Raw genomic sequence first — 26,062 nt, 5'->3', positions numbered from 1 at the left:
ACTAGTGAAGGTGATGGAACCAATGTCAAGATCTCTTTGCAAATAACTCCTTCCCCCACGCTGGACAGACTTCCTCCTTTATGTCCCAGGAGCTGATTTCCCAGCAGAAGCTCTGGAATTGCTCCCCCTTTCTGCACCACCTCCACGCCCCACCCCCTCAGGAACTGCTCCCCCTTTCTGCTTACACCCCTCGCTTTCTGCTTGTGCCTCCACCCCCAACCCCCTCAGGAACTGCCCCCCTTTCTGTTCATCCCCCACCCCCTCAGGAACTGCTCCCCCTTTCTACCCATCCCCTCAGGAACTGCCCCCCTTTCTGCTCACATAATCCTCCCCAACCCCCTCAGGAACTGCTGCCCCTTTCTGTTCATCCCCCACCCCCTCAGGAACTGCTCCCCCTTTCTACCCATCCCCTCAGGAACTGCTCCCCCTTTCTGTTCATACCAGCCTCCCCAACCCCCTCAGGAAATGCTCCCCTTTTTTTCTCACCTCCCCCCGCCACACCCCCTCAGGAACAGCTCCTCCTTTCTGCTCACACCGCCCTCACCCCCGAGAACTGCTCCCCCTTTCTGCTCACCCCACCCCCCCCACCCCCTCAGGATCTGTTCTCTCTTTCTGCTCACATCACCCCCTCGGGAACTGCTCCCCCTTTCTGCTCACCCCCTAAGGATCTGTTCTCCCTTTCTGCTCACCATCTCCCCCCACCACCTCCTCAGGAACTGCTCCCGCTTTCCCCTCGCCTGGTTTGGAACTGTTACCCCCATTCTGTTGTCCCCACTTCACTGCTCTAGACCACCTGTCCTTCCTCTACCCGTGCCCTCACTCCAGATCTGATGTGCAAATGCCCCCCCACCTCCTACAGCCACCAGACACTAACACCCTTGCCCACTCAGTACTCACCCTCCCTTATCCCCATCGGACTTGAATTCTCCCACCCACATTGACCTTCCTAAATACAGCATCACTTTGCACACTGGCACACTACCCTCCTAGCATCCTATCCCATGGTACCTGAATCCCGACCTAGCTGGAAATCTACCCAGCTGACACCCTGTTTACCTGGAACCCTATCAGCTGACACCCCTACCTTCCTGGCAGCCTGACACCCTGCTTAGCTGGCACTGACCTGACCTGCCACATTTCTTCATCTTGCGCCCTACATACCCGGCCCCCTACTTCCCCAGAACAAATACTTGGCTGGCACTCACCTTACCTAACACCATACTCACCCTACCTACTTGGCACACTACCTTCCTACCCACCGATGCCCTACGCTCACACCTTATATATTTACCATTTGTCAGGAGTTGTTGAAGTTGCTGTCTGTGACTCAGGACTTTCACATTTTAGAAGACGGCAGCTGATTGCTGAGAAAAGAGGGTTAGGCCCCCTCCAGCCCTGACAGTTCTGGGCTATTAAAGAACTGTTAAGATGAAAGTGTGGCTCTGAAGGAGCCCTTATCCCAATCTTCTGTCAGAAATGCAGAGCTCCGTCTTTCCTTAAAAGAGAAGGGACGGAACCAATCCTTAGAAAATCCAGCCCTTGATTTCTGAGGGTCAGAGATTTGTTTCCCATAGCGTTCCTGGATTTGAATCCTGCACCTCAGTCTCATTCAACCTTAGATCAACCAGTCTGAACTGGTTAAGGTTTGAAACTCAAACAAAAACAGAAGTTGTTGGAAAAGCTCAGCAGGTCTGGCAGCATCTGTGGAGAGAAATCAGAGTTAACGTTTCAGGTCCAGTGACCCTTCCTCAGAACTGGGGACCCGAAACATTAACTGATGCTGCCAGACCTAGATTAGAATGGTGCTGGAAAAGCACAGCAGTTCAGGCAGCATCCGAGGAGCAGTAAAATTGACGTTTCGGGCAAAAACCCTTCATCAGGAATACAGGCAGACAACCAGAAGGGTGGAGAGATAAGTGAGAGGAGGGTGGTGGCGGGGAGAAAGTAGCGTAGAGTACAATAGGTGAGTGGGGGAGGGGATGAAGGTGATAGGTCAGGGCGGGGAGAGTGCAGTGGATAGGTGGAAAAGAAGATAGGCAGGTAGGACAAGTCATGCGGACAGTGCTGAGCTGGAAGTTTGGAACTGGGGTGAAGTGGGGGAAGGGGAAATGAGGAAACTGTTGAAGTCCACATTGATGCCGTGGGGTTGAAGTGTTCCGAGGCGGAAGATGAGGCGTTCTTCCTCCAGGCGTCTGGTGGTGAGGAAGCGGCGGTGAAGGAGGCCCAGGACCTCCATGTCCTCGGCAGAGTGGGAGGGGGAGTTAAAATGTTGGACCACGGGGCGGTGTGGTTGATTGATGCGGGTGTCCCAGAGATGTTCCCTAAAGCGCTCTGCTAGGAGGCGCCCAGTCTCCCCAATGTAGAGGAGATCGCATCAGGAGCAACGGATACAATAAATGATATTGGTGGATGTGCAGGTAAAACTTTGATGGATGTGGAAGGCTCCTTTAGGGCCTTGGATGGAGGTGAGGGAGGAGGTGTGGGTGCAGATTTTGCAATTCTTGTGGTGGCAGGGGAAGGTACTAGGATGGGAGGGTGGATTGGGGGCGTGGACCTAACCAGGTAGTCACGGAGGGAACAGTCTTTGTAGAAGGCGGAAAGGGGTGGGGAGGGAAATATTTCCCTGGTGGTGGGGTCCGTTTGGAGGCGGCAGAAATGTCGGCGGATGATTTGGTTTATGCGAAGGTTGGTAGGGTGGAAGGTGAGCACCAGGGGCGTTCTGTCCTTGTTACGGTTGGAGGGGTGGGTTCTGAGGATGGAGGTGCGGGATGTGGACGAGATGCATTGGAGGGCATCTTTAACCACGTGGGAAGGGAAATTGCGGTCTCTAAAGAAGGAGACCATCTGGTGTGTTATGTGGTGGAACTGGTCCTCCTGGGAGCAGATACGGCCGAGGCGGAGGAATTGGGAATACAGGATGGCATTTTTGCAGGAGGTAGGGTGGGAAAAGGTGTAATCCAGGTAGCTGTGAGAGTTGGTGGGTTTGTAATAAATGTTGGTGTCAAGTCGGTCATCATTAATGGAGATGGATAGGTCCAGGAAGGGGAGGGAGGTGTCAGAGATGGTCCAGGTAAATTTAAGGTCAGGGTGGAATGTGTTGGTGAAGTTGATGAATTGCTCAACCTCCTCGTGGGAGCATGAGGTGGCGCCAATGCAGTCATCAATGTAGCAGGGGAAGAGGTGTGGAGTGGTGCTGGTGTCAGTGGAAGGGTACTGTTGAGGACGTCGGGAGAGGAAGAAATGGAGGGCTTTGAGGCCCTGGTCATGGCAGATGGTGGTGTAAAGGGATTGGATATCCATGGTGAAGATGAGGCGTTGGGGACCGGGGAAACGGAAGTCTTGGAGGAGGCGGAGGGCATGGGTGATGTCTCGAGCGTATGTGGGGAGTTCCTGGACTAGGGGGGATAGGACAGTAGGTAGAAATGAGTTCAGTGGGGCAGGAGCATGCTGAGACAATGGGCCGGCCAGGGTGGTCAGGCTTGTAGATATTTTTTATAAGTGAGAGAAGGGTGGGGATGGGGAGAAAGTAGCATAGGTGTAAGCATAGGAGAAAGTACAATAGGTGAGTGGGGGAGGAGATGCCAGACCTACTAAGCTCTTCCCGCAACTTCTGTTTGTGTTTCTGATTCACAGCCAACGGCAGTTCTTTTGGTTTTTATCGAAGTTTGAAACTTGGCTTTGTTCCTTTGATCTCCCAGTGGGTAACTCTGGGTGAAATCTTACCAGGTTCAATTGTGGTAGATTTGAACAAGATGTCAGGGAGCTTCATCTCAATATTGTTCTCATTTCACTGCATCCCACTCACTATTTGCAAGCAACGTGGCAAGAATCTTCTCAGGCAGCAGTGAGTTCTGAGGATAGTCACTGTTGCTTATTAAATGTATTGTTAACAGCACTACTCACCTGGGCTTGTGATCATACCAGACTCACCATGCACTTGAGCTGTCAGGAAAACCCAATATATCAACCAGTGAGGGTTTTGATGGATTCAACTCACCTCTTGCACCAAACAACCTCTATGTTGGACACAGGGCACCAATATTTTGGTTCAGCTCTATGGGCATCAGTCACACACATACACACACCCCATATCCACAGACATTGGTATCTGCCTTGTGCCACTCTCTGTGAACATCCATTTACAGGAGGTTTCTGTGCTTCAGTGTTGTGCCTTGGTCCATCATTGTAATGCTGCAGTAAGGATACTGTGCACTCAGGGATACACACCCCGCTCAGGGACTACACCAGGCTGCATCTCTGGGCACTTCACTTTTTTCTCATAGAACTCACTCACTCTGAGCTGACCTGCTGTTCCCAGCATCCCTGCCTTGTACTGCCATGTCCGGCACCAAAAAGGTAAGTCAATTCCGGGAAATCCAGCGAGGGGCGAGTTGCCCCAGGAGTGCAAATTGGACAAGATCGTTGCTGTTAGGGCTGAAATACCAGTTAATGCAGTGAGCTTGGGAAGACAGGGTGAGGAAACCTATTCAGCCTCATGGTAAAAATCAATGCAGTCAACAAACTCAAAGCAACTTGCACTTTGCCGAAGAACTGCAAGCTTGAGCCCTCTGTTTGACTCACTGGTGGCCTCCGCCAGTGATATATACCACATGGGATATGTTCCTTTGACCTTTTCCCCGATCCTGTTCCACTTTTCCTGGAATACAACTTCATCAGCTAGATATTCAGATTCTAATATACTCCAGTGGGACCCTTCAGCTAAGTGAGACTTCACCTTCATCTTTTCCTGGCCTGGGTCTAAGAACTCCACTTCTTCCCCTGTAATTGTGCCATGAAGGAATCTATTACCCAGCTCTCTGTCCCTGTTCTGTCCTCCTTTATACCTCATTGACAAGCTTGGGTCATTCTTCGGGTCCCACTGGAGAGCACCACACTCTTCGACAGATACCTTTTTAGTAGTCTGACTTATGAAAATAGGGATAAATTATTATTGATTGACTCAATGACCACCCAAAAGGCTGAGCAACAGGAACTAAAAGATGAATTTCATACAGCTGATGGCACATCTTTTCCTTTGAATCTTTGAAATACCTGGGAAGATCAAACGTAAACCTTGGATTTAAAGGAGCAGCAATGTGAAAAACAAGGATATTTTTTTAAAAATCAGTGTTTTTGCTATAATTTTCTTCTGAACAGAATTTATCAGAGGTCAATTACATATTATGGATTTCTGAAAAGGGCACAGGGTTGGAACTATACTTTCACATCTAGGATCACCTTGAATAGTTGGGATGGAGGTTTTCCAGCCTCGCCAGATCTTTAAAGTAACTTGAAGCATCCCAGCTTACTGTGCATGAAGATGACTGCGCTAAATTGGTCACCTCATTCAGTCACATGATGAGTGCTGTGGAAGAATGAAAATACTATCATTCACAAGGTGGGAGTTGAGGTTATTTGTCAGGACCAAAGTGAAGGAGCTCAATTCCATGTGTAAGCGCAAGATTTAGGCTGAGGGAGTTACTGCCAGTCTGTAATACTATATAAGATTCACAGAACTGGAGATTGAATCACTGAATCATAGAGGCATACAGCATGGAAACAGACCTTTTGGTCCAACCAGTCCACATTAACCATAATCCCAAACTAAACTAGTCCCAGCTGCTGTGCTTGGTCCACTTCCCTCCAAGGGCAATGTACTTATTCAAATGTCTTTTAAATGTTATAACTATACCCACATCCACCACTTCCTCTGGAAGTTCATTTCACACATGAACCACTCTCTGTGAAAACAAATTACTCCACCTGTCTTTTTAAAAATCTTTCTCTTCTCACTTTATAAATATGCCTCTTAGTCTTGAAATTCCTCACACGAGGGAAAAGACACCTGCCATTCACCTTATCCATGCTGCTCATGATTTTATAAACCTCTATAAGGTCACCCCTCAACCTTCTAAACTCAAGTGCAAAAAGTCCCAGCTTTTTCCCATAACTCAAACCCTTCGTTCCTGGTAACATCCTCACAAATCTCTTCTGAGCCCTCTCCAGCTTAATAACATTCTTCCTGTAACTGGGCAACCAGAACTTCACACAATACTTCAGAAGAGGCCCCACCAACATTCTATACAGCCTCAACATAATGTCCAACTCCAATATTCAAAAATCTCAGCAATGAAGACAAGCGTACTAAACACCTTCTTATTGACCTTGTCAACCTGTGACATCAATTTAAAAGAACTAAGTATCTGAACCCATAGGTTTCTCTGTTCTTCAACACCACCCTGGGCTCTACTTTTGTTTGTATATGTCCTGCCCTTGTTTGTTTTACCAAAATGCAATACCTCACATTTATCCAAAGTAAACTCCGTCTGCCACTCTTCAGCCAACTGGCCTAATTGATTAAGATCTTTGTCATTTTAAATAGCATTTTTCACTGCCCACCTGGACTACCAATTTTGGTGTCCTCCATGAACTTACTAACCATGGCTCCTGTATTTTCATCTAAATCATTTATATAAATGACAAATAAAAGTAGGCCCAGCACCGATCTCTGTAGAACACCCCTAGTCACATGCCTCCCAGCCTGAAAAATAATCCTCCACCACCACTGTCTGTCTCCTACCATAAAGCCAATTTTGTATCCAATTGGCAACCTCACCCGGAATCCCAATGTGACCTAACTTTAATAATTAGTCTACCATGTCCAAGTCTAAGTAAATAATATCTTCCAAATCTGGGCCTCAACAATCTTCTTGGTTACTTCAAAAAACTCAATCAACTATTTCCCTTACACAAAATCATGGTGACTATTCCTAATCATTCCTTGCCTCTCCAAATGCATATAAATCCTATCTTTCAGAATCATTTCCAACAATTTACCCAATTCCAATGTCAGACTCTCAAGTCTATAGTTCTCAGGCTTCTCCTTCCATCCTTTCTTAAATAAAGACACAACATTAGCCACTTTCCAGTCATCCTGCACCTCATTCGTGGTTATAGATGATACCAACGTTGCTGCAAGGGGCCCTGCAATTCCTTCCCTAACTTCCTCCAAAGTCCTAGGATATGCTAGATCAGGTCCGAGAGATTTATCCACTTCTATACTTTCAAAGATCTCCTGCACTTACTCTTCTGTAAAGTGAACAGTTTTCAAAACATCAATATTTTTTCCCCAAGTTCTCAAGCCTCCATTTCATTCTCCACAATAAAAACTGATGCAAAACATTCATTTAGTATGTTTTCCATCTCTTGAGGTTCAACGCAAAGATATGATCTTTGATCTTTATGATGCTCTACTGTCTCTTTAGATATTCTTTAGGTTATCCTTAACCTTATTTGCCAAGGCTATTTCATCCCTTTGCCTTCCTGACCTACCCCTACACTCTTTATAATGTTCAAGAGATTCATTTGAGCCTAATTGTCTATGATTCTTTTTTATCCTTAACTAGAACCTCAATATCTTCTCTCATCCGATCAGCCTAACCTTTCACTCTGACAGGAACATAATGAACTCTCTTTACCACACTTTTAAAAGCCTCTCACCTATCTGATGTCCCTTTACCTGCGAATAGCCTATTTCACTCAATTTTTGAAAATTCTTGTCTCATACCATTAAAATTTGCCCTCCTCCAATTGAAGACTTTAATATTTTTATGGAAGTCTTAACTTTTTCCATAATTATTTTAAAATAAATAAAAATATGCTCACTAGACCCAAAGTGTTACCTTCTCAGGAGAAGCCTGAGGACTATAGACTTGTGAGTCTGACATTGGAGGTGGATAAGTTGTTAGAAATGATTCTGTCAGCCAATTTCCCTGTCTTTTTTACCCAGGAGAAGTTCAAGGTTTGCTCCTTCTCTAGTAGAAACATTTATGTATTGATAAAGAAAATTTTCTTGAACACATTTTACAAATTCTTCACTATCCAAATCTTTGATTTGTATATATTGCTTGCATATCTATTTGTATATCCAAAATCAGACTCCTAAGAAACCATTTTACTAGGAATGCAGTCAAAATAGGAGGCTTCTAGGTGGACAGTAGAAGTACTTGGGGTTGTTCTCAAACATCCCTGCCAACTCATGACAATTCATGGTTTGTCGCTAATCAAAATAGACAAGGTTCACCCAGGAAGGCACTGAACCCATCAAGACTTTGTAGAGGCAATGCTGAGGTGTTGGGGAGAACACGCTAACCCCTAAATAAATCAGATATCCACATGGCCCAAATATCTACAGACTGCAGATTGCACTTATCAGTTATCTCAGAACCCATCACACTGAAGTGGAAGAAAACCATCTTCAATCCTGCCTAAAAAGAAGAGCATTAGAAAGTCTTCCAACTAATAGCCTCAATGATCACAAGTAGCTCCTCAGTAAAATCCAGTTTCTGAAAAAAATCAAAATAGTCAAGGCAATCATACAAGACTCTGGATTAACGGTGCTGGAAGAGCACAGCAGTTCAGGCAGCATCCAAGTAGCTTCGAAATCGACATTTCGGGGCAAAAGCCCTTCATCATACAAGACTGCCATGCTAGGCCTTGCACTTGTGTTATTTTACAATGATAAGTCAAACTTTGTTTGAAGTCCTTTTACATATTTGCATGGCTTCATTTCCAAAACATATACGTTTAGCAGTATTGCAGAAAATTGTCTTGAAAACCATAACCAAGGTTCTGCTCAAGATTATTCATTGTGGTTCTCAGAAATGGTTTCCTGTTTACAGTACTCTGCGATTGACGTTGAAATCCTATCAGTTTGGCATAATATGTTTGTTCCTCTTTGTAAAAACAGAAATTGTGTTGAAATTCAGCATTGAAACATCCAATATTTGGTAATTTTAACAAAAAAATGACCTGCGTCTAGACACTGGAATATTCTCCAGGCTCATTGAATTGTTTTCAGCATTTAAAACTGTGCAGCATTGCACATATCAGTAAATCAAAGTTCTTCACTAGGAATTCAGAGTAAGAATGCAAATTGCTTGCCTTTAAATCTGTGTTTAGAACTTTTATTCGAGAATATTGCACAGCTATTAAAACTGCAGTGGGAAATGCAAACCAGACAAGTGGATGGTGAGGGAAATTCTATTGTGTTTATAAATGTTTCCATTGCAAACCACAGTGTTCGTGAAAATATTAATCAGACTGAATATTTTTGTTGCCTTAATGAACTCAAACATCTGAATCATTCGGTACAGAAGGATTGTAAGAACAGCTCTTTTAGAATCAGTGATAGAAAAACAGGTTAATGTTTTAAACAAAACTATTGCACAAAATATACATATATATTCAAACATTCCTACACCATCCAGCAGCTGGTGCATTCCAGAGCTATTGGGTGCTGATGGCATTTGAAAGGGAATTGTACCTGAAAGAAAAACATTTGCCAAGCAATGGTGAAAGGATGTGGCAGTGAACTAGCTACATCAATCTTATAGAGAACCAGCATGTGTTCCACAGTCTTAATGATCTCATTCGATACTGTAACCATTCCATGATTCTATCCTAATTAACAGGCTCTATATTTCTAATGATTTCTCTCTCGAATATCGCTGAAGAAAGTGACCTGTTTACCAAGCTTTTTGTCATGGACTCAGCCAGACAAATACAAGAATGCAAAATTTCATTACTCACAACGACGTATACAATGGGGGAAAAGCGCACTCATTTGTTGGCAAGTCAACTCTGGTTAGCCAAGGTATTGTCATGGAAAAAGCAACATGGAACTATAAGTTCCCCAAGTTCCTGGCGATTTCAAAAACTTTCAAGGCTTAAGCATATTCCTGGTATTTTGTAAATGTGTGACTGTATGTGTCTTCTAGAAATCATAGAACAGTCACATCAGAAGCTCATCTAGTCATCTTAAGTTGGTAGATAACGTAGCTCAGGACTGTTCAGCAAGTGCTGCCAAACTCCAAAATCACACAGGTTAAAAAGAATTTTATTCTGGATCTTGCAAGTGCTGTCTGGTTGATTACAAGTAATCAAGATAGCATATTAAAAGTTTATTTCCAAGCAGGTTGATTGTACTGAGGTGAGATATAGTCCCAGAACAGAGCAATGATGAAACTGTGTGATAGTTGAAAGATAAGATTAGATTAGATTAGATTAGATTACTTACAGCGTGGAAACAGGCCCTTTGGCCCAACAAGTCCACACCGACCCGCCGAAGCGCACCCACCCACACCCATTCCCCTACATTTACCCTGCACCTAACACTATGGGCAATTTAGCATAGTCAATTCACATAACCTGCACATTTTTGGACTGTGGGAGGAAACCGGAGCACCTGGAGGAAACCCACACAGACACGGGGAGAATGTGCAAACTCCACACAGTTGCCTGAGGCGGGAATTGAACCCGGTCTCTGGCGCTGTGAGGCAGCAGTGCTAACAACTGTGCCACAATGCTGCCCACTATGCCACCGTGCCGCCCACAAACTAGTCTACATTGTGCCCTACATGTCACTTGGTCTGGGATAAACAATATCTTTAGCTTTTTAAGTTGACCTGTTTGTGCTGCTACTCTGCTTCATTAGATAACTACATTGAATCAAATACTGGATTAGTGGTGCTGGAAGAGCACAGCAGTTCAGGCAGCATCCAGTGAGCAGCGAAATCAACGTTTCGGGCAAAAGCCCTTCATGAAGGGCTTTTGCCCGAAACGTTGATTTCGCTGCTCGCTGGATGCTGCCTGAACTGCTGTGCTCTTCCAGCACCACTAATCCAGTATTTGATTTTCAGCATCTGCAGTCATTGTTTTTACCTACATTGAATCAAAGCCTGCATGAAGCATCCCCATATTGTAAACAACTGAAATGTTTTGACAGTTTGATTAAAACCACCACAAAGTCACTCAGTTGTATGTGATAACACTTCTGGGTGGAAAAAAGTGAAAGATTAAAACAAAAATAGAAAATACGAAGAAAAAAAGACACAAAACATGTAATGAGTTTGTTCAATCGTGTATTCTTCAATAGCAAGGAGTTTACTCCCAGAGTAACACTCCAACTTTGGTCGTCCTACATAACACATCCAACGGGAAGACATATTTACTGATTTAAACTCAGTTATTCTTGAGTCTACAGCCACCAGTCAATGTTCTAGAAAAATGCTGAGTCTTTGAAAGCACATCCAGTAGGTCTAGTGCATACATATTGTGAAATACCTCATGACTTGTCTGATTTTCAAATGCAACTTTAATTCCAAGTGGTGTTGTAAGTGTCATGATGACATGTCAAAACCCGACAGTATTGTGGACATTCTTAAATTGTAAAAGCCCTACAGTATGGTGGACATTCTTAATTAGTAAAACTGAAATCGAAAATATGTCTTTTAAAAGAGGGTTGATTTGGCCAAAGTGGCTGGATGGAGAGAGGGACCTACCTATGGATATGAAGGGAACTTCAAACAGCAGCCCTTCACATTGGGAACGTGGGGAGTCAAAACAGACTAGACTGGGATCTCTTGTGATGACACACATAATGAATGGCTCATGACATGGTGTGCTTAACAGCAAACTACCCCAGTGCATTGAAGGAGTGCAGAATTAGAAGAAAAGAGAAGGAAATGGAAAATGAGGCAGCAACAAGCAAAGCCTAATCTGTCAGGTGGAAGTGTATGTTGTGAATGCGGAAGAACTTTCAAAGCCAAGTTTGGACTCATAAGCCACTTGAGAGCCCATAAATAGATCAAAGGAACAAAAATCATAATCCTCAACCTCGAGGGATAGCCACAACCTCTAAAAATTATGTCCCAAACAACAGAGACATATTGTCTTCAAAGGAAAAATTACTCGATAAGGGCAGCAGTTAAAAAGTCAGTTTAAACTTTACTGGAGTGTGTTAGTGGAACTGAACACTTTTCTATGTAACAGCCTGTGACACAGTTGAAGCACTATCCCATAATTACCCCTGTATTGCAGGTAGATAAATATCTCTCACTCTGTTTGTTTGAGGTCATCTTGCTCACTGCCACAACAAAAGGACTCTCCCTCACTCGAAATTCAATAATGGTCAAACCATAATAGAACTGCAGAATTGCAGCTAATCTGCAAAACTAAGGATTGGGAAACTGATTGTTCGATTACTAACATCAATCCTGCTGGTAATCTCCACCATAACAGCCAAAATATTCAACTATTAATACTTTGCAAACAATTCAGAGACTGATCTGCACATCTCTTCGCATTTTAAAAAACTTTTATCTTTTTGGAATCGCCATATTTCCAATCTGTTTGTATGTTTGTGATGCTACTAACTTTTCTTGCCTTTAGTAATGGATAAGCTCACTCTTTGTTAACTCAAGAAAGCCTGATTAAATTGTCTCCTATTAAAACAAGTTTATTTGGATCTGTGAGAAAGGGAACCATAAGAGAAGATATTCATTTTAAAATTAACCTTGTTGCACCCAACCAAAAGGGTGGATCCCTTGTTACTCAGGAATTAATACATTCACCATGGAGAGATTTATACATGACCAACATATGGATAGCAATGCTTGGCATTGTGAGCTGTATTATGAATATGCCATTGAAGGAAGCCATAGAAATTTGTGCCACAACTCAATATCCCAGCAATATCATCACGGTTTCATTTTCTGATTCTGTACTAATTTAAGTTATGAACTTAACAACTCATGCCATCAATTTCTGTTTTAATAATACCCTGTATCACAATAGATGGTGCAGCCATCAGATCTCCTCTGTATCTGGTGCTTGCTAATATTTTCATCGGTGTCCACAAGAAACTCATATTTTGATGGAATGATCTCCAATCTCCTATTTCTGATCTTTGAACTCCCGCCAGAAGTAATTATTTCCTTACACATTTTAATAAACTCTGTGTTCAAATTCATTTTTGAGATCGAACAATTTAGTACACTCTCTCCTTGACATAGTAGTTCACAAATATCCAAATGGCTCCTCCATCTTTATCTACCACAAGCCTATCTTCAGCAGTCAGTATATGTGTTAAGATCTGCGTAGCTCTATGCATTATAAGATTGGCCTAACCAGCAATCTTGCAAGTATGGCTCTAGATACTTGTTAATATTGCAAGCTGGATGCAGATACTATGATTCTGTGGCTATTATGATCAGATCATTGTTTATCGCACTAACTTATCAACATATCAAAGGCTGTTACTTTGGGACCTGATTTACCTCAAATTATCATGTAAAAGACAAAGAAAACAGGTTAAGAAAACTATTGCATACTGCCACTATGAAGTAGCGAAGCAAGTGGTATCTTCTGCTAATAGGATATTGCCACCTGTTCAAAATGACATTCTGCCCATCAGAGACTTAAGCAACATCAGGTATGAACTTCAGCATTGATACAATGTCAGGTTTGTAGATCATAGTCCAATCATTGATGGATTGAACCAAACACCATTATAGACAGAGTGCAGACCGTACTCAATCAGCCCTCAACAAAATTACATGTAATTCCAGAATTAGACAGCACTTCATAAATAATCCTGGGTGTGTCAATAGCTCCACTATAATTTGTGGTAACCAATGGAGCTTATAATATGGCTCATTTACACTTGCTTGACATAACTTATATTTTTACACAGGGACACATGTCCTGCGAAAAAGGATATCCCAGCTTTGCACACTTTAAAAACTATTTAGGAACTTTATGTGCTCATAGTTCCCTTTCGCTTTCTCTATGACAACACCTTGACTAATCAGAATTGCCTTGCTTAACCAATTAAAACCATTTTCTCCTTTAATGTAGAGTGTGATTGAATTTTGGCATTTTTGTGTTTGTCCCAGTGAGTAAGTGAAAAGCTTGAACATCATGTCCCTTTTTTCAGCAATATTAAAATTTTCTGTCTTTATTGACATGTTCCTCATTAGGTGGTAAAATATTAAACTTGATAGTTAAAAGACAAATCACAACATGGCCTAGCTCTCTTTATATCATTAACAGTTGCTGGAATGTGTACTTAGCTTTTTCAGGAGCAAAATTAATTTTCCAATGCTTTCAAAAAAGTAAATACTCCATTGTCAAGCCATTAACTTTCTTGCCAAATATGGGCAAGCTCCAACTGGAATCTATTAAGAGTCTTGGATATAGCATTAACGTTCTGTCAACATCACACTTACTTTCAATCATACTTCAAATGCAACACTTAAAATAACACATCACACTTCAGCACAAACTTTAGGCAAGATTTTCACTTATTCAAAACTCACCCACCTGTACAGAAGTTAAGGAAGCCATTTGATACTGTATGATCAGTGCCATATGGGAGATTAGACTAAGTCGCAAAGTGTCACATGAAGTACAGCACAGAAACAGCCCATTTGGCTTAGCAAGTCAGCTGGCTTTGATCCTCCCATTCTTCCTCAGCTAACTCTATCAGAATAGCATGTTTTTCCATAATGAAGTTTTACTATTTAATTTGGTTACGCTCTCATATAAGTGGTCCCTAGTTTTCATATCTTCTCTGCACTCCCTTTGAGTTTACTCTGTCAAAACTCATAATTTTAAAAGATCTGTAATTTGTTAAGAGATACCTTTCCAATCATCTATTCTTATTGGGTTTAATCTCATAATTCTTTATTTCTGGTATAATCCTTGCAAATCATTTTACAACCTTCCTTAATGTTTCAATATCCTTTTATTTTATAATATGGCAACTGGGCAGTTGAATATTCAGAACATTTCCACTTTATCAATTAAATCTTTAAAATCACATGTGTTTGAGTCTTCCAGCTTGATGCAATATCATCTGAGGGCAGAAATCAAGTATTTCTCCATACTCTTGCTTGCCAGCAGTGATGTTGATCTTCCTGTCATACTGGATAGAACTGATTGCTGGCTGACAGCCAGCAAGTGGCAACTGACTCGACTGAATAACAGAATTACAATACCTCTTGGTGGATGTAGCAAGCTTGAAGGATCTTATGAGGACTGTGACTCCAGACTCCTTTTCATTGAAACACTGCACCTCAAGGTACTTTATGTGTCTTGAAGATCAGAAATTATTCTTGCACCACACTAAAGTTACCAGCAAGCACCTGGTTCCTCTGGCCCATGTCCAGCTAGCTTTTTCTGGCCAGCAAAAATTTCAACACTTAGACTGCTTTGAAAAAAAATCCACCCAGAGACATGACAGCAAGACTGTTGCAACATAATATACTCTTGTTATATCACATTAAGCCTGAGACAATGACGAAAGATCGTGATCTTGTGCTTTCCTTCAGTGACATGCCCGGCGTATTTGTTAATAGAATACAGCCACCACTCCTCTTTCCCAGGTTGACTCTCGGAGCCTATTTGATTTACAGTGGGACCCAGTGACTCTTCACAAGAAGCTCTTGTCTTAACAAGATGCATTTTATTACAGGAAAACAGTTAGGTAACATTAGCAGGTTAGATATAGTTTCTCAGACAATCGGGGACACAAATGACAGATATGCCCCTCCAGATCCAGAACTGATCAGTTGATTTGTCAATCCAAGACTGTCTGACACCGTCAGATTGAAGCATTAACCCTTTCAGAACCATTACCTTATACAGCACCTGATAAGACTGAGCTCCTTACAACTTTTCCTATCCTTGTAAAGATGGTGGCATGACTTGCCTAGCTTCCTGATCAATGATTTGTTTCACACTTGCTCTTTTCCCTCAATCTGCAAATCAGTGACTACATCCAGAATGAGGAAAGCAAGTTGTGTCAAAGGTGGTTTTATGCAGGATTTGTGTCACTGTTTCATCATATTTTTTATCAGACATGGCAACCTTTCATTGATTTAATCTATGTAATTTGTGTCTTGCTTGGTGATAGCCAGGGCCTAAAACAAACTAAAATATTATTTATTTCACACCCATGTCATTTCTATCACCAATTGGATGAGGTTCAAAAGCAAACCATTTAATGCAAAATGGGAGAATGTCCATGATTTTCTGTAACAAACAATTTGTAAGGAAAATTGTGGGATGTGGAATTTTGAAACATAAAATTTCAGAGAATGTAATTTAGTTAGTAAGTCCTGAATGACCATGCTCTGATTTTTCATGAAAAAGAAACAATAGATTTTATCAGATTTAACAGCAGGTGGTTTTTCAATGCTACAGCATTTTCACTTTGTAAATTCCACCTGATTGTATCTTATACAAATCATCCAAAGGATGGTTTAGCCAATCTCCTTTTATAGTAGTGTTCACTTCTGTACTTAAAATGAATTACATTTTGAGATGGACAGAGCAATGATCGACATAAAAGTAGATCCTCTGCTCAATTCTTCATGCTTCATGGTCTTGCAAATTCCTCGTCAGAAGTCACACCACACTAGGTTATACTGCAACCGGTTTATTTAAAATCACAGGCTTTCGGAGTTTAACCCTTTCACCTGACAAAGGGGATATGCTCCAAAAACCAATGATTTCAATTAAACCTGTTAGACTATAACCATACATTATACAGAGGAACCTCGATTATCCAGCATTCGATTATCCGAATTTCAGATTATCCAAACAAGATTGCAAGGTCCCGATGCTTGGCTAAATTGTGTTATCCGGCATTCAGTTATCCAAATGAAATAATCCCCTGCCATGTCGTTCAGATAATCAAGGTTCCTCTGTAAATATAGCAGTGAAAAGAAAATGCTTGAAATATCACATACTCAGATGGATAACGCTATTCATTTTCTTCCAGCTGAATGACAATGGAAACCAACACCCTCATGATCATGAATATAACAAACAACACTTCCGACTGCATCCTTACAGCCAACCGGTTGGAAAAGGTGACTCTTCCAATCTTGTACTCAGTCATTATTTGTGTTGGGCTGCCTGCCAACTTCATTGCCTTATGGATGCTTTTGCAACACAACAGGAAACACGGCATCCTCATTTACTTGATGAACCTTGCCATGGCTGATCTGATTAGTTGCGTCACACTTCCCTTCAGAGCCACATTGCTTTTTATGGGAGACACCTGGAAGGAGAATTCACCTACGTGCACCATTGTAATGATTATCATTAACTTCAGTTTCTACTATACTGTGAGCTGCAGCACAATTTTCCTTGCATTTATCAGCATCAGCCGGTATGCCATGATTGTAAAGCCCAACAACATGCAGCTGAATAAGTTCTATGATACAAATTTTGCACGGAATGCCTGCACCATCACCTGGATATTGGCAACAATCCCCATTCTTTCACTGAATATAAACTATTTCATCAAGGAATTGGACTTTACCAATGATCAGGATTCTGTGTGTTATAACATCCAGTTGCAATATGGCAAAAGAGTATCTGCCAATGCGTTTGTTGCAGTCGCTGTAATTTTTTTGATTATTTTAGCCATGTTTGCATTTTCTTATGCATCAATAGCACTGCATCTGTGCATGGTGAGGAGAAAAAGCATAAGTCAACACAATCGAGTGATCCATGTGCGAGCACAGATGATCATCATCGCTGCAATGACTGGATTCATTGTCTGCCATTTGCCTTATCACGTTTATCAGATTGTCACTGGGCTGCAGAGATTGAAGAACAGCAGCTGCGAGCACCTCCTGGGGACGCATCATGTGAAACTGATAACACTATGGCTTGTTTCATTGAGCAGCTGCCTGAATCCTATTCTGTACTTCCTACTGTCAAAATCCTTCGTGGAAAACCGATCAAAGAGAAAGTCATCTGACATGTGATATCATCTTTGGAATCACAGGCCCACAGAAACAAACCAAAGCCTTCAGTAGTTTGACAGCGAGGCTCACTGGTGTTTCCAGAAATGTGCTTATGAATTTACTATTTTTTTAAAGTAGTAAAGAGTCGTTGGAAAGCACCAACTGTTTTCAGCATGATCTGACTATTGGCACATCACTATCACCGTGTCGTCATTCAGATGAAGAACTTGTACTGAGGCAAAAATCGTGAACAAACAAGTAAGGCAGCTATACGATGACACAAAAAAGGAACTGCCTCCCCGATAAACAATTAGCTGGTGGTTAGAATATGAACAAAGACTTTGCAGTAAGTGGACTCTTCCACAAAAAAAACCCAAGAGTCCCTCCAAAGTCAATGCAAAATTAAACCCCCAGATCAGGGGTAAACTGAGTAGCTTGGAGCATTAAAAAAACTCACCAAGAAACAAATGGCTCAAGATTAAAAACATCACCAATTAATTTGTTATTCCAACAGAAATATTCAGGCGATTAAGATGAAACATTAGTTTCCTTTCACCAGTTTTCACCAACCTGTCAGAATCATAGAGATGTACAGCATGGAAACAGACCCTTCGATCCAACTCATCCATGCTGACCAGATATTCTCAACTAATCTAGACTCATTTGCCAGCATTTGGCCCATACCTCTCCAAACCCTTCCTATTCATATACCCATCCAAATGCCATTTAAATGCTGTAATTGTACCAGCCTCCACCACTTCCTCTGGCACTTCCATACATGCACCACCCTTTATGTGAAAAAGTTGCCCATTTAGATCGCTTTTATATCTTTCTGCTCTCACCCTAAATCCATGCTCTCTATTCTTGATTCCACCACCTCAGGGAAAAGACTTTGTCTGTTACCATATCCATGCCCCTCATAATTTTATAAACTTCTATTAAGTCACCCCTCAACTTCGATGCTCCAGGGAAAACAACCCGAGCCTGTTCAGCCTCTCCCTATAACTCAAATCCTCCAATCCTGGCAACATCCTTGTAAATCTTTTCTGAACCCTTTCAAGTTTCATAGCATCCTTCTGATAGGAGGAGACCAGAATTGCATGCAATATTCTAACAGTGGCCTGTACAGCCACAACATGACCTCCCAACTCCTGTACTCAATAATCTGACCAATAAAAGAAAGCATAACAAACGCCTTTTTCATTATCCTCTCTACCTGCGATTCTACTTTCAAGGAATATGAACCTGCACTCCAAGGTCTCTTTGTTCAGCAACACTCCCTAGGACCTTACCACTAAGTGTCTAAGTCCTGCGCTGATTTGCTTTTCCAAATGCAGCACCTGACATTTCATTAGCCCATCTGATCAAGATCCTGTTTAACTCTGAAGTAACCTTCTTGACTGTAATCATCCACAAAAGAGTCCCTCCAAAACCTCACAAGAGCCATTCTATTGGCATTTATTGTGACATTCTCAAAGAGTTTCACCTAATAAAGGTAAAAGAAATCAAAGAGCTGGGGATGCTGGAAATCAGAAACTAAAACAGAAACTGCTGAAATAACCCAGCAGGTCTGGCAGTGTCTATGGAGAGAAAGCAGAGTTAACTGCTGAAGAATGAAGGAGGGTCTCTGGACTTGAAATGTTTTCTCTACACGGACTCTGCCAGACCTGCTAGATTTTCCCAGCGATTTCTGTTTCACCTGATAAAGTGTCGTGCTACTCCACTTTCTCAGAGATTCCAGGTTATCTTCCCAGGGGTCCCCTATGACTTGCATGAGGATTGGGAGAACAGCACCAGCTATGGCAGGAGGGAGTGATGGGACGTCAAAGCTGTGATTTTTCTGCCTCTTATCTACATGATATCTGTCTTCTTCTGGTGCTCCTCCAGCAGGGTCTGCAGTGCAGTGTTTGTGACCCTGTACTGTACACGCTTTCCCTCAGTCCCTGAGCCAGGCCTGAAACCTGTTACAGCCAGAGCATGTTCACACCCTCTGTGGAACTGGATGTGCAAAATCCACATCTACCACTCCACAGAAATTGGTTTTCACCAGCACTCAAATATCGAATCTACAGATTTCTGCTTGAGTACTCCAGTGATGGTAATCAGTAATTAGGGCCAAAGTTGGATCAGAAAACCCAGTCTTTCAAACATGCACTAATGCAAAAGCAAAATTCTACAGATGTTGGAATTATGAAATGAAAACAGGAAGTGTTGGAAATATTTAACAAAGTCTGGTAGCATCTGCCGAGAGAAAAACAAGGTGAATGTTTCAGATCAGTGGCCCTTCATGAAGACTCAATTTGCTTGCAGCTCCAATGAAAGATTATTGATCTGGAAAGCTGGTTAAAATATCATTTCCAGTTGCCAATCCCAACGCCAGCCTAAATTCCAGAGCAGGAACATGGTTATGGCTATAGTGGGACTCTGGAGGAGATTTTCAAAGTCGTGGCTCATTATCAGGTTGGCCTTGGGAGCACTATCAAAGAATTGAGGCCCTTAAATTTGGGCCTTATGGAAACAGCCAAGGTACTGAGACCCAGCAGGAGACCTGGACATAGTCACTGTAAGAGGGAGGGTCTACAAAGACAAGTCAAAGTGCAGGCATTCTGTAAAAACTTGTAAATATTTTAAAATATACTGTGGCGACAGCGTGGCAACCCCTCCACTGGATGGTCCGTGTCAGTGACTTGGATCTTCAGTGCAGCAGATGCATCCTGAGCTGCTTTGTAGGATATATCTCTGGCCGCTGCTCTACTCGAGTCATAGAGATGTAGAGCACGGAAACAGACCCTTCGGTCCAACTCGTCCTTGCCGACCAGATTTCCTAAACTATTCTTGTCCCATTTGCCAGCATTTGGCCCATATCCCTTTAAACCCTTCCTATTCACGTAGGAAGAGGCCAGCACCATGTTATCCACAAGTTCCAGCAACATTAGAGGGCTTTGACACTTGGGAAATTGATATATTTGTCACTCTAATCAGCTACAGTGTTTAGCTATCAACATCTGTGAAACCCACAGGTGAAAACATAGGAACGACATGGCACGTATTGCCTCACAACACCAGGAAGTCCTAGGTAATTCGATTCCAGCCCTGGGTAACTGTCTATGCGGAGTTTGCACATTCTCCTTGTGTCTGCGTGCAGTTCCTCTGGGGGCTCTGATTTCCTGCCACAGTCCAAAGGTGTGCAAGTCAGGTGGATTAGCCACAGGAAATGCAGGATTACAGGGAAAAGGGGATGGGTCTGGGTGGGATGCTCTTCAGAAAATTGGTATGGACCCAGCTAGCCAAATAGCCTGCTCCCACACTGTAGGGATTCTATGCCTCCACAGAATTTCATGCTGAAATTATTTTGCAGATCATCCTCTGCTCTTTAGGGTGGCACATTGGCTCAGTGGTTAGCACTGCTGCCTCACAGCGCCAGGGACCCGAGTTTGATTCCTGCCTCGGGCAACTGTCTGTGTGGAGCTTCCATATTCTCCCCGTGTCTGTGTGGGTTTCCTCCGGGTGCTCTGGTTTCCTCCCACAATCCAAAGTTGTGCAGGTTAGGTGAATTGGCCATGCTAAATTGCCCGTAGTATTCAGGGATGTGTAGATTAGGTGCATTAGTCGGGGGTAAATGTAAAATTGTAGGGTAAGGGGATGGGTGTGAGTGGGTTACTGCTCGGAGAGTCGGTGTGGACTTGTTGGGCCTAATGGCCGGTTTCCACACTGTAGGGATTTTATGATTCCATAAAATAATAAACTGTGGCATTATTAATTACCATTGTAGCTTAAGATATGTAATTTAATTGTTTAATCAAGCAAAATCTGCTGCATTGACTTCCTGCTAGTGCTGACTTTCTTTTAATAAACTGATTTAAGTTTATAAGTGAAATCATATGGCTCGTGACACTTCACTTACTCTTTCACCTTTTAAGGCAAGATTCACATAAAGGAGAGCTTACAAGTCACTGAGAAAATTTACAGTAACAAGAATTCTTGTTCTCTGGGCAATGCAGTACCACCAGTACCAGTGGGCATTTATTGTATTTGGGAATGAAAGGTTGGTCAATTATGGGAGTGCTCTGGACTGTGTGTATCTTCTGGATAAGCTCCACAAGTAAATGATTCCTTTCATATGCAATTCCATAAGAATCCAGAAAAAACAAAGAAATGACAGAATGGATTAATATTGCAAATACACACCACAGATCTCAAGTTGAGGAGTTATTTTAAGTTGGTCACTGACAATTTCTTCATTAACGCATTGTTTCTATTTCTGCCGAAAGATAATTGTGGAGGCTAAAATAAAAATCAGACTTCCATTGCAAATGCAGAAGAATTAGAATTGTGTTGTTGAAAATCTAACTAATTTGGAAACTTAGACAACAAGATTACTGATTTCTGATATTTTCAGTCATGGAATTCAATATTCAAAGTATTAGTTAAAATCTCTGAATACAACTTGTTAAAAATGGAATTTGACCCTTGGTAAAATCGGTTGCGCTCACCTCATTGTCCACATGGAATAAACATCTCTATGGTTATAAAACACTTATCTTCAGATCTCCATGAACAAGGCCAGGTTGGGACCTGCCTAATCACATACAAGCACATGGCCAAGGAGGATGGGTAAACATCATCTGGTCCAACCAGCCTGCCCAATCGAGACACAATGCAACTCTGTGTGACATGTTCTCTAGTCCAACCCATCATCTCCCAGACCATACAGGCTCTTCAACCATGTTCTCTAGTCTCACAACCTCATGAGAGAAGCAATGGAAAAACAAATTGAGATTCAGTGCTTTGCTGATTGAGCATCTAACTTTAATTCTGTAGTTACAAAGGTTCATTGTGTTCACATCCTACCATTCTCCAGTCTTAACCACCTTCTAACTTTCTACTGTCTAATTAGTGCAATGTATTTTTCCTTTTGAAATCTCACTTCCTCCACTCCATGTTCTTTTATGAAGAACATCTAGTTTCTCAAATCCATCTCCCATTCTGAAGTTGAAGATCCCTAAGATTTGGTATCAGATTGGGCACCCTTCAGGGAACTGTCATTTATGGAATTCAGACTGCAATATTCTATGTGCAGTTGTAGCACGGTTTGGTGTAACCTAAACATAGTGCATCCAATTTTAATTCTTGTGAGTAAATCAATTTGAGTTAATATCTCAACCAGAGTTCTTTGTTTTAAATTTCACTGCCATAATAACTGAACCTACCTTTCTAGCTCACAGTGCTTGTCGATCTTCAATGGAACATCTTCTGTGAACCCTACGTCTTTCACCTATTATTCTTACATACTAAACACATGCTTAGAATTAGCAAGCATCACACTGCATTTATCCATATTGAGACCTTTCTCCCTCTCATTAACCCATTTTCTAAACATAACTACGTTGAGGTGAACATTACTATTGGATTTGCCTTTCTACCTCCTTTGCACCCAAATTTGTAAATAATTTCATTGTCACTGCCATCTCCTTCCCACAATCTAATATTGAACATAACCTTTCACTATTGACACCACACAATGAATTCTTATCTAAATAATCTTCCTTGCAGCCCTTTATTGAAGGCTGTCTGGAAACAAAATACTACAGCATTAACTGGACTGCCATCACCCACTAACGTAGTCTGCTCTTCGAGAATGTTATTCGCTCAGGGAGACAGGATCTCTATTATTAATGCTAAGAGTTGCAGTTCACTCTAGGAGGTCAACGAATGTGTCACGAATAATATCCTCCAATAATAATGCAAAGACAGAAGTCATTATTTCCAGTCCTGGTGCCAGGTTAATTCCCCATTCACTGATTTCATCCCTCTCACCGATAACTGACCAAGATAAACATAGACTGTTAGTTTCAAATGTGACTTCAAAGTGAATTTCTGACCTCACCTTGTGCCATCACTCTTCATTATTTCCACAGCTATCACCTGACTCTTACTTATTCAATCTCATCGTCTGCCAAATCCTGATTCATGATTTTGTTACCTCTAGATTTGACTAATTCCTATGCATTCCTGAATGGCCTAGTCCTAGAACCATCCTGAGGTGGGGGCAAGAGGGAGATGGGGTGGTTGATTGGGGGTGGGCGATGGGGGGTGGTGGCGGCATCATTGACCAAGTACTAATCTGGATTGGGACTTCAAGAGCAGATCAGATGCTAGGAATTCTGTGATGATTGAATCATCTTCGAGCTTGTTCACCTCCCCATTACTTGTTCACCATCTACAAGGCACAAGTCCAGAGTCTGATAGAATACACTTCACTTGCCTTGATGGGTGCAGCTCCAAAACACTCAAGAAACTAGATACCAGCCAGGACAAAGCAGCTTACCCACCTTCCCCTCTCACCTTAAACTTTCCCCTCTCACCTTAAATTTATGCCTTCTAGTTCTGGACATCCGCATCCCAGGGAAAAGACCTTGTCTGTTTACCCTAATCATCCCCCTCGTGTTTTTGTCAATCTTTATGAGGTCAACCCTCAGCCTCTGATGTTCCAGGGAAAAGAGCCCCTGCCTATTCAGCCTCCCCCAATAGCTCACCACACCCCCCCCCCCGCAACCCTTGCAACATCCTTGTAAATCTTTTCTGAACCCTTTTAAGTTTCTTAAAATCCTGAGGGTCTGTTTCCATGCTGGACATCTCTATGACTCTATAATGGCATACGGTATTCCAAAAGTGGCCTAACCAATGTCTGTACAGCCACAACCTGACCTCCCAACTCCTATACTCAATGCTCTGACTAATGATGGAAAGCATACCAAATGCCTTCTTCACTTTCCTATCTACCTGCGACTCCACTTTCAAGGAATTATGAACCTGTACTCCAAGGTCTCTTTGTTCAGCAACACTCTCTAAGACCTCACCATTCAGTGCATAAGTCCTGCTAAGATTTGCTTGCCCAAAATGAAATCATCACATTTATCTAAATTAAACTCCTTCTGCCATTCCTCAGCCCATTGATCAAGACACTGTAGTACTCTGAGGTAACCTTCTTCGCTGTCCACTACACCTGTAATTTTAATGTCATCTGCAAACTGACTAACTATACCTCCTATATTCACATCCAAATTATTTATATAAATGACAAAAAGCAGTGGACTCAGCACCAATCCTCGTGGCACACCACCGGTCGCAGACCACCAGTCTGAAAAGCAACCCTCCACCACCAACCTCTTTCTTCTACCTTCGAGCCAGTTTCAGATCTCAGTTTCAAGATGGAATATTTAAAATTTGTGTGTGTGAGTGAAAGTTCACATTCAAATCTGTTTTACTTTAATTTCATGAGTGACCAAAAGGTCCATTATGACCACTAATTACTTGCTAAAACAGGTTCAACATTGTATTGCAGCCATTCGCTTTATTATGACATTGAAGCAAGGTGACCTCCTTTAGGAGTGTATCATTGCTGCATGCCGAAGTTGGTTTGTAGCCCAATAAAGGAGTTGTACCAAAACAAAATCAGAAATTACTGGTGAAACTCATCAGGTCTGGCAGTGTCTGTGGGAGGAAAGCAGAATTAATGTTTCGAGTCCAATGACTCTTCATCAGAACAGATGCAGTGATGCTGCCAGACCTGCTGTGTTTCTACAGCAATTTCTGTTTTTGTTTCAGGTCTGCCTGTATGGAGCCGCAGAAAATGGGGAAGATACTAAATGAGTATTTTGCGTCAGTATTTACTGTGGAAAAGCACATGGAAGAAATAGACTGGAGGCAAATAGATGGTGACATCTTGCACAATGTCCATTTTACAGAGGAGGAACAGCTGGATATCTTGAAACGGGTAAAGGTGGATAAATCCCCAGGACCTGATCAGGTGTACCCAAGAACTCTGTGGGAAGCTAGAGAAGTGATTGCTGGGCCTCTTGCTGAGATATTTGTATCATCGATAGTCACAGGTGAGGTGCCAGAAGACTGGAGGTTGGCTAACGTGGTGCCACTGTTTAAGAAAGGTGGTAAGGACAAGCCAGGGAACTATAGACCAGTGAGCCGGACGTCGGTGGCAGGCAAGTTGTTGGAGAGAATCCTGAGGGACAGGATGTGCATGTATTTGAAAAGGGAAGGACTGATTGGGGTAGTCAACATGGCTTTATGCATGGGAAATCATGTCTGACAAACTTGTTTGAGTTTTTTGAAGAAGTAACAAAGAGGATTGATGAGTGCAGAGCAGTGGATGTGATCTATATGGACTTTAGCAAAGTGTTTGCAAAGGTTCCCCATGGGAGGCTAATTAGCAAGGTTAGATCTCATGGAATTCAGGGAAAACTAGCCATTTAGATACAGAACTGGCTCAAAGGCCTGTGACCAGTGGAGTGCCACAAGGGTCGGTGGTGGGTCCACTACTTTTTGTCATTTACATAAATGATTTGGATGTGAGCATAAGAGGTACAGTTAGTAAGTTTGCAGATGACATCAAAATTGGAGGTGTAGTGGACAGCGAAGAAGGTTACCTCCGATTACAACGG

General features: G+C 42.2%; 1 protein-coding gene across 5 annotated transcripts in view; it reads left to right on the top strand.

The window, feature by feature from the left end:
- The window catches only part of LOC140469289 (probable G-protein coupled receptor 82), a 92,408-nt gene extending 70,820 nt beyond the window's left edge, over window positions 1-21,588 (top strand). For 4 of the 5 annotated variants that reach the window (XM_072565645.1, XM_072565644.1, XM_072565642.1 and 1 more), the window contains exon 2: window positions 16,628-21,588. In XM_072565645.1, the coding sequence (XP_072421746.1) occupies window positions 16,632-17,624 (993 nt within the window). In that variant the 5' untranslated portion in view covers window positions 16,628-16,631 and the 3' untranslated portion in view covers window positions 17,625-21,588. Of the gene's footprint in view, window positions 1-14,815; window positions 14,924-16,627 lie in introns of those variants that run through there. The other variant, XM_072565643.1, reaches the window with a different exon arrangement.
- The last annotated feature ends 4,474 nt before the right edge of the window (window positions 21,589-26,062 follow it).

Source organism: Chiloscyllium punctatum, chromosome 49 (genome assembly GCF_047496795.1).
Source record: "Chiloscyllium punctatum isolate Juve2018m chromosome 49, sChiPun1.3, whole genome shotgun sequence".
Classification (NCBI taxonomy): Eukaryota; Metazoa; Chordata; class Chondrichthyes; order Orectolobiformes; family Hemiscylliidae; genus Chiloscyllium; species Chiloscyllium punctatum.
This window is presented reverse-complemented; position numbering and strand designations above follow the sequence as displayed.